The sequence below is a fragment of the Rhipicephalus microplus genome, chromosome X (genome assembly GCF_043290135.1).
Source record: "Rhipicephalus microplus isolate Deutch F79 chromosome X, USDA_Rmic, whole genome shotgun sequence".
Lineage (NCBI taxonomy): Eukaryota > Metazoa > Arthropoda > Arachnida > Ixodida > Ixodidae > Rhipicephalus > Rhipicephalus microplus.
In genome coordinates this window covers 164,351,727-164,364,936 of record NC_134710.1, presented here as the reverse complement: position 1 = coordinate 164,364,936, position 13,210 = coordinate 164,351,727, and the positions used below count along the sequence as shown (strand labels likewise).

Here is a 13,210-nt window from a genome sequence, read left to right as displayed (position 1 = left end):
ACCGTCAGGTTCTGAGAACACGACTCTCCACTATCGAGCAAGACTTTAACAGTATGGCCAGAGCACACGTTAGTATACTCTCTCTACAATAATAAATAAGTAGCATAAGGTAGAACACAAATTTTTTAGAGTGAATAAGATAGAGTAAAAAAGAGAACCATCAGTCTGGAGCCAAGATTTCCACATGGGCAAACGTTCTTTTGAACAGAATCGGCTACAGGCTTCAAGTCTCAATTTTTGTTTCATGACTTAGGTTACTTTTAAGCCCCTAGAAAAAAAAGTTGTAGATGTCGGAACTTTTCTCCGATCACTTAGCCTTGAGAGCACGGTACTCACCGCTAACAAGCAAAAACTCTGGAGGTAATTTGCTGTTATAGCAGATTAGTGATCATTGTGGAGTTGGGTAGCAAGAACGTTCACAAGATGATCAGGGTCTAATAACAAGATTGAAAAATAAAAGAATAAAAAGGTAATCGTATACATTTAGAGTTACACGAAAACTTATCGAAAGTGAAGATGGGAAGGGGGGGTGGGTGTTACACGACTGTGTTCAATAACATGTCTAGTTTGTAACTTTTGAAGCTCCCGTTCCCAGAAACTTTTTGGTTGAGGCTACATTATTATGGCTCATGGGCCGCTTGGCAAAAGTTATTACGCAGTTTTAAACATAATGGTAGCTTTTTTTAAAACTATACTTTCTTCATTTAAAAGTGTCAGCATTTCTTCGCCAACCCCTCACGCTTTCATCTAGCATGGTAACGGTCGTGAAATAGAACGCGATTGGAACCGTAAATATGCATCGCGAGCAATCAGGCAGATTGTTACGCTTCATATTGGTTATTTACCACGCGCTTTGCAATCAGGCATTGAGCATGTTTCTCCTCTGCGAGATAAACTCCCGAATAAAATGTCGAAGCCCCGCTCTGACGCTGCTTGTACTCTCGCCGTCACGTCGCCGAAGCGGAAACATCACTCAGCAAAACAGGTCAACCAAGGAAAAAGGAGAGAAACCACGAAATATACGCCTCTCTCGTGGTATAAGAACTGTAGACTTGCGTGTTCTTCGGCCAGACAGAGGCGTATTTATTTTTTATAGCCCACCTTATTCTATCAGAATGTGAATATTGCTTTTATGGAGCTCGTCCAGCTGTACTTACTGCATGACCTAGTAGATCAGCAACGCCGACTGAAATATATTGAAATCACCTCTGAGAGCATGCGCCCGTACTTTCACGCATTTGTTCACATGTGTTGCAAGCACGTGGCCAGTGTGCGTCTTCGTGGGCAGTGTTGCTCAACCTTACATGCTGGGCACTGTAGTAAAAACATTATCTATCTCAATAAGTATGAGTGATAGGCGCATTTATTTCATGTCAAAGCAAAATATGTATATAGCTGAGGAATTTTCATCTTTTTTTTTCACTACAAGCAAGATTAAGAAACAATGACTGGGCTAGATTAACGGTGTCGAGAAAGAGAGTGAGGTTGATTTCCAGTCAAACAAAGAAACCGTTGAAATAAAACTTGGTGAATTGCTGTTTGTAAGTTCGACTGAAAAGCGTGTTTCGAATAAAAACGCTATAGTCATATTATGCACATAGCTAAATCTAAGTGAGCAAGATACAATTTAACTGATGGCCATGCTCCGCGAATTTCTTCTGACCAAAACGACATAGACACTTACAGTGCACTTAGCGCTTAACTGGTTCCTCAGTTTTCATCTCGCTTGACGTTTGATCATTTTTGTTCATGGACGGTGCACTTAAGGTGCGCAATGGCCTAGATGAAGAAGTTGAGCTTAATTCTGATAAGAAGAATATATTCTATTCTATTTGCTCCACTGAAATAACGCAAATGCCAGAGACCCATTACTTGTTTGTAAACACAGGTAGGCCGATGTCGATATTGTGGGTAAAATTATAGCGACGTCCAAATGTAACTTCCGCCATAAGTGCTGAGAGCTGCGATGTGCGCCAACAAACAACACTAAGTTGTGAGACGCGACTCACATCCAACCACGACGCAGCTCGTCGGCATACTGTTTTTTTTTTTTCTTCTCGTTGCTTGACTGAAAACACCACATGCACCATTGAAAACGCAGCAGAAACTGCGGTAGGCAGAGCGTCTTTTGCCTATACCAAGACAGCGCCACCACATTTTCGTGACGCAAGTTCGGTGGATTTAGTCTATACCGTGCTCCAAAGCCGGGATAGCTCCTGAAGCCCCTGAAGCGTAAACATTGGCAGGAGTGGCGCCATAACCACTCAGCTATTAAAGCGGCTAAAAAACAATTATCTTACTTTTGCATAGAAAATTCCTTTTTTTTTTTTGGTACTACTGCATGTCGTTGGTGCTATAGAGTGCTTCAGGGGTGCATAAATAGCGGGTATCATAACGCCCACAGAAGAGGTTATGAAATCCGTCATTTTTATAATTATCGAGCCGTGCAGCCTGTAGTACTGTTCTCGTTACTAATTTGCGGTGAAGGGTTGCTGCTTGTCCCCAATAGTATCGGAAACATTCGCCTACTGTGTTTGCGCTCGCGTGGCTATTTCATCGGAAAATGACGTCAAGACTAAGAAACTACGCTCAGCTATAGCGCAGGATTCTCATTGTGTCACAGAAGGAATATAACTTCCAAGAACGTGACGCAGGTGCTATATATAATCTGTGAAAGCTTGAAAGCATGTAGTGAGAAATGCGCCCTAGCCGCTTCGTCGGGCGCATAGCTCTGCGGTGCAGGCCCCGAGCGCGAATTGTCGTTGGGGACTGCATGTGAGCGCGCGCAGGCAGAGCGCATTTATTTCCCCCGAGAAGAGAGCGCTGCAATAGGAAGGGAGATTGAGAAAAACATGTCTTCATTATGTGGTGTCAAACAAGGCTGCATGCCCAGACTATAAACAAAGCACCGGAGACACGCGAAGCAATTTGACGCTGCAATGGCGGTGCTTTACACCGCCGCTGCTGCCGCCTTTGGCTCGCTAAAGGACAACGAAAGGGCCGACAGCAGGCAAACAGCGTCCCTGAGTGCGACGGAGAACGTCTCACTGGGCGGTGACGTGAAGTGCGGCAGATGCGAAGAACAAGCGCAAACACTGAAAGTACTTCAAGTGAAGGTTGTGTAATGTGAGAAGGGAACAGTCGTTTCGGAAAAACGGCCACGTTTTTCTTGGAAGCCCGACGACATACCACCCTGAAAATATGAGGACAGCTCGCTTGTTGACACGGTCAGACGCTTGGGGCCTCGAATGACTGCCCGCAGTACGACAGTTACAGGCGTCAACGCCTTACAAGTCAGACTCTTATACGGTCTCAACCGGCTGCGTGGTTCTTATTTTAGGGCTAAGCTGTTTGGGCACGAGTAACGTTGCTTGTGTGCACAAGGTGGGAGAGCTGTATGTATGCGTATGCATGTATTTGTCTTTGCGTATACACAAATCGGTGTTTATTTGTGCGTGGAATACTGCTTTTCATGTGCAGAGTACCATAACTCTTTTGAAGTATGTCTCTTTCTCACGCATGCACGAGCCTGAGGTTGCGCTTACTTCAAACTACTTCCAAGGCTGCCCTTTCTAAACTGTCTAAAATTTTCTGGAACCTAAGTATTACTGCAGTGTAATCATATGTAACTACTGCACAAAAAGTTTGTGCAATTCATCTCAAATACTGTGAAAAAATGTCTTTTCTCACTTTCTTTGAACAGCGCTAAAATGTACTCTGTTAACTTAACAGAGAGTTTTTAAAAGTATAGTTCGAAAGAGCGACTAAATTTTGAAAAGGTCTAATTTAAAACGTCGAGAAAGTACTCCACCTCATAACATGTGCCGTCGTAGAATTTTATTGTAGTATCACACCTTTAGTTTCCTTGGCTGCATTAAAGTGGTGTTTTGGTCATTAAACAATTTCAGCCTTGTCATAACTTTTCTGCTGCCTCAGAGCAATGCTTTGGTATATACGAAAGTGATGCTTTAACGCAGTTTTAGGGTTACACAACTTCGGCTCAGCGAAAGTGGTTAATGTTTGCTTTAAAATGCAGACAAAAGTGCGGCACCTCAAATCGGCTTCCTGAAAGTTCGCACGCGGTGCTTCAGTTCAGTACTACAAGCTGCGGTCCATTCAGTGTCATATATCTGTGCATCAAATGCATGTATACTACGTTCTGGAGCTGGAGATAGTATACAGTGAGACTGTCGCAGCGTGTACTAAGGAACCACAGTTATTTTGTATACTGAATAGAATATCTATCGATCACTACGAGACGAACAGCTTACGTCTCCCCCTGGCAGTACAGATGTCTGCACACGGGCTGCCGTCACTGATACTTATGTCTCGAAGCTAGGATATGGCCCCGCCATGGTGGTCTAGTGGCTAAGGTACTCGGCTGCTGACCTGCAGGTCGCGGGATCGAATCCCGGCTGCGGCGGCTGCATTTCCGATGGAGGCGGAAATATTGGTCAGTGTGCTCAGATATGGGTGCACGTTAAAGAACTCCAGGTGGTAGAACTTTCCAGAACCATCCACTACGACGTCTCTCATAATCATATGGTGGTTTTGGGACGTTAAACCCCACATATCAATCAATCAATCAAGCTAGGATATGACACGCAGATGTGTGCGAGGCGGCGAAAGTTTTAACGACCAGATTCAACCATTTTCTGTGCGGTGTCGTCTGTAGATAGCTCCTGTGATTTACTCGTTCGTGTGGGAGCAATTGAGTCCCGCGAAGCTTACCTCACCTCGGCCGTCGTAAGCCTGCACCACGCCCTATACGTGAGCACTGCATTGTGTGTGTACCGAAACGTTGCGTCATGGTTCTCCCACGCTCCCAAAAACTACTTGTGCGTATACTATAGTTCACGGTCTGTTGGGAAACGGTGCCCGGTTTATGTGTGGTTGGTTGACCATTCGTATTTTGGTATGAGCACTTCTTGTTCTTGCTCTTTCTTTATTCGAATTTTGTTTCACGCCCTGGCATGATTTACGGTGTCCTGTGCCAACCCTAGCCATGGTCCGTTTTGACGATCACGTGTGACGCCACCTTTGCGTGTGCAGGCTGTGGCTGGCACGGCGGCATGGCGCTCCTGTACCGATTCACCCGACTCAACGATCGCTCCAATACGGGCGTGTTCACCTTCATCGCGACGCGGTCCGTCACACGAGACCTGCACCGGGACGCCACCACCAAGGATTTCCCTTTCGCCTACCACCGATGGGCCGTCTCCTTCGTCCGCACCGACAAGGTACCGTTTTTAAAGACGATAGTCGTTCGGAGACCTTCAACAAAAAAATTTTGGTCAGTCTGTCTGTCTGTTCATTTGTCTGTTTGTCTGACCTTAACGATACCTCAAACGGCACTGAACGGCCAACCTCATCTGCAGCACCCACCAATATTGCTCGATTTAGTGTTCATAGTTGCGCGATTGTAAATTAAAAAGCAATTATTGCGCATATCTGAGGCGTCATAACTACATGTCGCTGTTTTGTATGTCTGCCTTTATACTATAAGAGGCACACACAAGTAACTCTGAGGACTGAAGCGTTTATCGTGCTGCGCTGACAGTGCAACGCGATGCTCATAAAGGTAAGTGTTTCCAACGCTTTGCTACGACGACATGGTGGTGGCACCTGCTCGTCGCTTCGCGTTCTACACCTTATCGCCTCCGACACAGGCGCGCATCTTTCTCCGCGGGCGCGCACGCCTACGTTTTCGACGATAACTGCCAGATGGTGCTCGGGTCTAACGTGCCTCGATGCGCTCCGCTACACGCTCGAGGCTCTCTAACGCAGCGCCTCCAGAATACCATTCACTAATTTTCTTGAGCAGAACATCCAATAAACGTTTTGTTCACACTCTCCAGACGCAAGACTATCGTCTTTCGACAACATTTGCAGTGTAAAATGCAGATTTGGGCCAATTTTTTTTTTGTTAAGAATTGGCACCTTTCTCTCTCACTGAAAAGTGACTGATTCGTTCGGGGGCAAAGGTTATCCCGACGCGGTGAAATGGCTACTGTATTTCCCGTCAACTTTTTTTAGCATGTTAACAGATCTATCTCAAATCAATCAACTAATCAATCAATCAATCAATCAATCAATCGACAAACCAGTCAATCAGTGATCTAGAAAATTAATAATATTCGAGCTGTTGTTGATACTGTTTCTGAGACCTCTCGAAAGTAGCCGACTCACACGGAGACATTTCCTTCGGAAAGTCGATCTACAGAACTACAGGTTGCCTAAGGGAACTTGGTTCCGCAAGAGAATGTATAAAGAGAATAAAAGTTTACATATATATCGTAATATGGGCAAGATTTAAGCATAGGTTGATTTTGATAGTTTGACACCGATTTATATTATCCAAAGGCATAAATTATAAGAAAAAACTGTTAGTCTAAAAAAGGCTCTCAAGAGTTGCATTTCCGCAAGAATATCTCGGCCGTTTGTACTCTCACGCAATATTTTTTTTTCGTTTTTCTTCTGTCTGCGTTTTGCTTGTCTTCTTTTACTGAGGCGAATGCCTTAAGTGTCTCATGAGACACCAACCTTGCGAAACGTAGCTTGAGGTACAAAATCTGACGTGACCACTCAGGAGGGGCCTTGAAAAATGGGGTTTGAGCCTGAATCAAACCCAGTCATTCTGCACGGCACTCAAGGGTTGTACAACAACAGCGTTAAAAGGAGTTCTGGAAAACGATCCTATACAGGCGTCACGTCGGGCGAGGAGTCATGATATCAGGCGTATATGTAGTGGCAGAAGCGAAGAAGCGCATTAGGTGCCACACCAAGCAAATTGCGTAACCAGCGAGTGTTGTATAGAGCATCGTGCTCATTACAAAGGGCTCATCATTAATTCATAACTATAATAAATGACAGTTACATCATCAACAGAGTGTACATCTGCGAAGGGGCGTGCATTGCCTTAGAGAGGCGTAGTTGTTAGTACTTCACTAAAGTCGGCCCACCATTGAAAAAAATATACAGAGTGCCTGCATGATGAGCTGAAAGGGTCGATGTACTATGGTGTAGGGTCGTAAAGGGTCGATGAGCAAATGCACCCGCTTGTTGGTACTCATTCAAACAGTCCATCAGTGGAAGAGGAAGACATCTATTGATATTTTTAAAGAATTACTTGATAATAAACACGTACTTTCGAAGCAGTATACCGGGGCTAGTCCCTGCTATAGTCTTTGTGAGAAGTTTCCTCATTCATGGAGCACTATGGCCTTCGCAGTCTCATTGACTCTGCGGCAACGGGTGAGAAGAATGAAAGCATCTGATAAAAGAAAACAGAAAATTTGAACCCAACACCTAAATTGATGTAATCAAGTATTCAAGCACAGGCATTGAACAGTTTCTTGAAGCTCTGAGCAGAAAAACAAATAATCAAGTAGGCTTACAATTCCTTTTGTAACAAAATGGAGAGATGTTCAGCTGAAAAATATTAACGTAGCCTAATGTTGCACTAGAAATTTCGATGACTCACAGTTGCGGAAAATGACGCGCGAATAACAAATGTGAGCATTTTCTTTTCGTTTTTTTTTAATTGCGGGTTTAGCGCTGTCTGAAATGAAGAGATTACCGTCAGCTAAAAGCCAGCAATAATATTTTTTCATCTATATGTACGATATTTTAGCAAACAAAATGAATTAGATTGCAGTGGTAATCTACAGCTTTGTAATACCACTTGCTGTAGTTTCGTTAGTCGAAACTTTGTTAACGCCTCCATCGAATTTGTTCCAGATTTCTCATTCTCAGTTGTTTTCTGTCTGCAGTTATCGCGATAAAATAGGCGGTGACGGACCTTGTTGAAAAATGACTTGTTGCATAACTTGTTGGTGATTTCGGTTATTTTTTAAAAATGCATTGCAAAAACAAGGCACAACATACTATTATTCGACTCAGCTGTTCATGTCAAGTTCACTTGTTTGTTTAGCCTACCTGCCCCTTTGCTTCAGTGTTACGCGATACTTTGAAGTACTAGTAATTTATTTGTAATCATGGAGCATGACTGGTTGTCACCTAAACCTCGTCAAGGTGTTGAAGCTTATAGCTGCGTAATCTTTCTTTTAAAAAGAAACTAATATAGGTTCGTTCACAAAATGATTATTTGATAGACTTATTAATTCATTGCTTAGTGCTAACACTGACTAATCTTTCTTTGCGTGAAGAATGCCTTAAGGTGGACAATAGAATTACATCTAACTAAGAACAAGAATTTTTCAGTAAGTATTTTCGTACAGTTGTATCTCCAGAAACGAGGCAGCTTACGCTCTTGCGGCGTCACCACAAAACTTCGACTTTTATGAAAGTTTTGACGACGCTGAACCGCTTTACACGAAAATACTATAGTCGGGTACAACTTTAGCAGACAGGAGAGGCCCCGCCCAGATGACCTGAAGCGCAGCATCCAATTCGCTCCACGACAAAAGAAATAGACCCGCTAAAGAAATTGTGATTGCTTCTAAAACGCATACTTGTTCATATAAATAAGATTTGTGTATCGTGACGAGTGCTTTGGAAAAACTACAATAGTAGAAATGCTACAGCACATGCCGGATCGCACATGCCGATAAGCAACGTCCCTCACACATCATGCTGGATTTGAGAAGTGGCATTGATTGATTGATTGATATGCGGGGTTTAACGTCCCAAAACCACCGTATGATCATGAGAGACGCCGTAATGGAGGGCTCCGGAAATGTCAATCACCTAGGGTTCTTTAACGTGCACCCAAATATGAGCCCACGGACCTACACCATTTCCGCCTCCATCGGAAATGCAGCCGCCGAAGCCGGGATTCGATCCCGCGACCTGCGGGTCAGCAGCCGAGTACCTTAGCCACTAGACCACCGCGGCGGGGTGAGAAGTAGCATGGAAACACATTTAAATGCTGGCGTATTTGAATTGAAACACTATTGTTCCCTGATTATTGTTGGTGAGCTCAAAATGCTCATTCGGGCAGCTAGACACTCAGCTATGTTATCACACTGCTGCCAACGACCGGTCGTGTGAGCATTGAGCTGGAAACAACGAAGGCAGCATGTTCTCTGTCGGCCAGGTCACCGCCGTCCGGCTCATTGAGTCATCTGAAGTGCACGCCTATTGGTAGAGGCTCATGTGCATTCACCTTTGAGGAGAAAATGCCCCTGCCTTCTAAAGTTGTACCCGACTAAAGTAGCACTTATAACGAAATGACCTGCTCACCAAGAGTTTGTATTCTACACCAATCTCTGGCTATGATTGGAATTGCAACAGAATACCTTTATTAGTACAGCTAAGCGCCAAATGTACTTACTAACGCCACACGTCGCTTTGTCCAACATGGATGTGAATCAAGCCATATTTGTACTCTATTTGTAGCTACAGAGGTACTGCTTAATCATTTATAGCACCGCTTTCTGCCGTTATCGCCGTGCTGTAAAGCGAATTCCAGAAACTTATTCTCTTATGAAGAATCTCTTTACATTCGAATGGTCGTACATTAACGAGGAATGAGGCTTACAACGCTGTGCTGGAATTCTTGTGAGTTTTTCGACTAGACTATCGTCTGTAATGCTCGTACACTGCGATTGATGGGAGCTGTTGCAACATGCTTTTCACTCTTCCTTTCATGTCCACATCCCTCTTTTCATTTCTAGCAAGACGCGGAATAGTTTGAAGAGCCTTACCGTCGAGGCGACCTTGACGAAGGCTATGTCGGAGTGTACAAGAGGCAATCACTCTGCACCTATACCATACCTGTGCTTTGCACTCACTGTATTTACGCAGCATCTAATAGTGATGTACTGTAGTACGCAAGGCCACTAGGTTGTTTGCGTGTTCAGGCGGCTGCACTTCAGTGAACGTGGAAGGCAGCAAGTCTTTAGTCTCAGACATTTACATTGAAAAACCTCGGTGATAATGTAAGCTTGCGCTGGGTATCTTCAGAACAGTAATGCAGAACAGTAATGCAGTGTTGAACAGTCAGCACAGTAATGCAGTGTTGTAATATTATCATATTTGTTTCTTTAAAGGGATCGCGGCTAAGGACACACTCATGCAACATTCCAGAATATCTGAAATTGTCTATAGTTGCCAGGCTTATTACACTCACAGTCCAATCTAGTCAAATGGGCATTTGCAGAGCTATAATATATCTATGCAGCCCCGAGATTTCAGTTCAGTAACTCCGAGAGCATGTTTTCTTGCGAGACAAGAATAGAATTGAAGGAAAAGAAAGGTGGTGGAGGGGGGCTCATCAGATTAAGCATGGTCTGACACCCTACAAAGGGGAAGGGAGGATCGAAGAAAGTGAAAATAATATTAGGGCGAATGAAACGAAATGCAAGCCGACACATACCGGCGTCCATCAGGTTTACATGCTTTTTTGATGCATCATCAACTGTCCTAAATCTTGCAGCCTGTCACAGGCACTTTCCTAACTATAGACGCAGACCTAAAGAGTGGGCCACATTCAGTAATTAGAAAACTGCCCTACAAGATCTGCTTTCGAGCATACTAATTCACGCTCCCCTCAAGCTGCTGGTAACTCAGATCAAGGAATTGCACAACGGTGCTTCTAAAAAAGAAGCACATCATAAGGGTTTCTTGGTAGACTGATTAATCTGCCCTCACCGGTAACAATGTTGCCGATCAAGAAGAATAGCATTCCGACTACCAAGTTCAGCGGGTGCCTGTGCCTTAAGTTCTCATGTAGCGAGGCAAGTTCTCGTACATTTTCGTAAAAAGTCATTAGGAGATTGGAATTAACTAGAATGCCTGAACTTGTCTCTGCACCCCCGTGACCCTCCGGTGCGCCTTCGACTACCATTCCACCTATATTATTACGAGACGCAGCTCACTGTACGGCACTTGTGGCTGAGCGACCTTGGTATACGAACGCTTGTTCTTCGCATGTCAGCATTACAGATATTGCTTTGTGCAGCGTATGTGAGGGCGACGTCATATCAAGCACTGACTTACCGTCCTTTCATTGCGTGTTTCCACATTATTATGCTATAGGTCATGCAGTACGAACTAGCCCAATCTGCCGCCCTTCTACGTTACTGCCATTCTTTTGTCAATAAATGACCAACGTCGCGTCTCGCTTCGACTATACGTATGCTGTTTATCCAAGCTGTTTTATTTACATTATCCAAGCTGTTTTATTTTAATAATAGCATACTTTCTTGATAATAGACTCACTGATGAACAGACGTAAAATTATTGGTGAACGCGATACACTAGAGGCGCTGCGGGCAGCAAAATCATAGTGACCTTCTTTAAGACTCTGCAAGTGCCTGTGATTGCGTTTCCTCGAGTTAGCCATAGTGCTAACCGGTGAATGCACTTCTCTTGAAATTCTTCCCAGGAAGCACAAAACTATGGACCCTGCTGGCGCCGAAAAAGTGTATGCAAATAAATAGTATAAAATGAACGTAGGTATAGAAATGAGAAAATCGCATTTGATGTCTTTTAACGCATTACGTTCACCTTGTTTTCTGGAAGTCTTAAACAAGTAGTTGGAGGCGCGCCTACAGGTGGTCTCAAACAAGGTTGTGATAAGCACACGAAACGTTACGCTCATTCACTATAGCTCGGACACGGCACTTGTCAGCATACTGTGTCCATAGGCCGACAGAAGAAGCTCCGCTGGCGGCCCATACAGAATTAAAACGCTTTCTTCAAAACAATTTTCGTTTCTCTTTTTGAATTATAGCTCATGCACTACAGAAGCAACACTATAACAACATGTGCCGCGGAAGATTAATGATCCTCTAACGCTCTCGTTTTGCCTGGTTGCCCATGTGGGGCACAGCCAGCGCATACTGCTTAGATCATAAGTCGTTGAAAGCGTCTTTTGTCACTTTTTCATCGAGAAAGTTGATAAAGAAGTTTATTTTTAGGCTTTTTGAAAATGTGTTCTTACTTTTAAGTGAGTTCAAGGAGGCCCAGCAATTTCGAATCGATGCGGAAACCAATAATTCCAAGTTTTACGTTGATTTCAGCCACTAAAATTAATGAATTGACAAGCAATCAATAAATTGTCAGTAGTTATGCTTGCGACGCAAATATTGGACAGTACCTGAAACAAAGTTCTAATGGAGAAACTAAATAAAGTATGTACAACTAATGGCGTTGCCCATAATTGTGTTCACTCTCATTCTCTGGGTAACGTATATTCTCGCGAATTTACGCGTGTGCACCGTAAAGTTCACAACTTCTGTAGTGCTTGTATCGCATTGCAACAAGCATGTAAGTGCATATGTTTCATTGCTTCTTTGTCACAACTTCGCATTGCGAATCGCTAAGTGATCAATTTCGCATTGGGAATCGCTAAGTGATCCCAAATCGCTAAGTAAATCACTTTGCGTGCCAATTTTCTTGTGCTACTCCAGAGCGAAAGAATGCGCCCTGAAAAAAAGATTTTTTGAAATTCTCAGTACTTATAAATTTTATTGCAATAAGTTCATATAGTTGCTGCAGCCTATATTATAGCTAGATAATCGCGTTGTTAAAGTATTAGTGGTACCTTATGAGAGCTCTTAAACATTCGTATCAGTCGGAGCTTAATATCAATTACATATCTGTCACGTTTTCCAGATAGAGGACGTAGTTTGGTGGAAAAAATAAGATATCTCTCATACGATTCAGCAAGTCAATACTATCAGTTCCACAAAAAAAAAAATGTGGCAAGAGGCTTGATCTCAGTGACCCTCATTTTTTACTATAAAAAGTGCACTAGGATATCGTGCATGCTTACCCACTTTTGCCCTATGTTCGTTTCGAAAGCTGACTGTCACTTTTGCTCCTCATCGTTGAAAGGAGTTTTGAAACCTCGCTGTTAATGTCGTTCTTTTTTTGCAACAGCTAGCTACCTTAGTGATGCTCGGTAGCTAATTACTTTTCCAATCGCTATAGGCGCTGTGCGTCAGTAAATCCCACTTTTTACTTCATGAACCAGCACAATTTAAGATGTTAAGTTTTATCTTTCAAAAGAAATGCGACCAATCAATAAAATTGCAAACCAGGAGATGCAGCTTTAAAAGGGCACTGTCGCTTTCTTAAAGTAATCATCAAATATCAAATGGCTTCAGTAAAAGAACTTATTGCCTCATGTTCCAACTGCTCCGAAAAAATGTAGATTTCGTGAAGTACGTCCCGAGCTACAGGAGTTTGACGCAAGCTTAAAGTGCCTTCTCTTCTTTCGTTCCATAGAGTGTGCAGAAAA

General features: G+C 43.4%; 1 protein-coding gene across 1 annotated transcript in view; it reads left to right on the top strand.

The window, feature by feature from the left end:
* The window catches only part of LOC119177120 (uncharacterized), a 268,818-nt gene that overhangs the window by 196,940 nt on the left and 58,668 nt on the right, over positions 1 to 13,210 (top strand). Inside the window, exon 2 of the mRNA XM_075878123.1 lies at positions 5,053 to 5,240. Within this exon, the coding sequence (XP_075734238.1) occupies positions 5,073 to 5,240 (168 nt within the window). The 5' untranslated portion in view covers positions 5,053 to 5,072. The remainder of the gene's footprint in view (positions 1 to 5,052; positions 5,241 to 13,210) is intronic.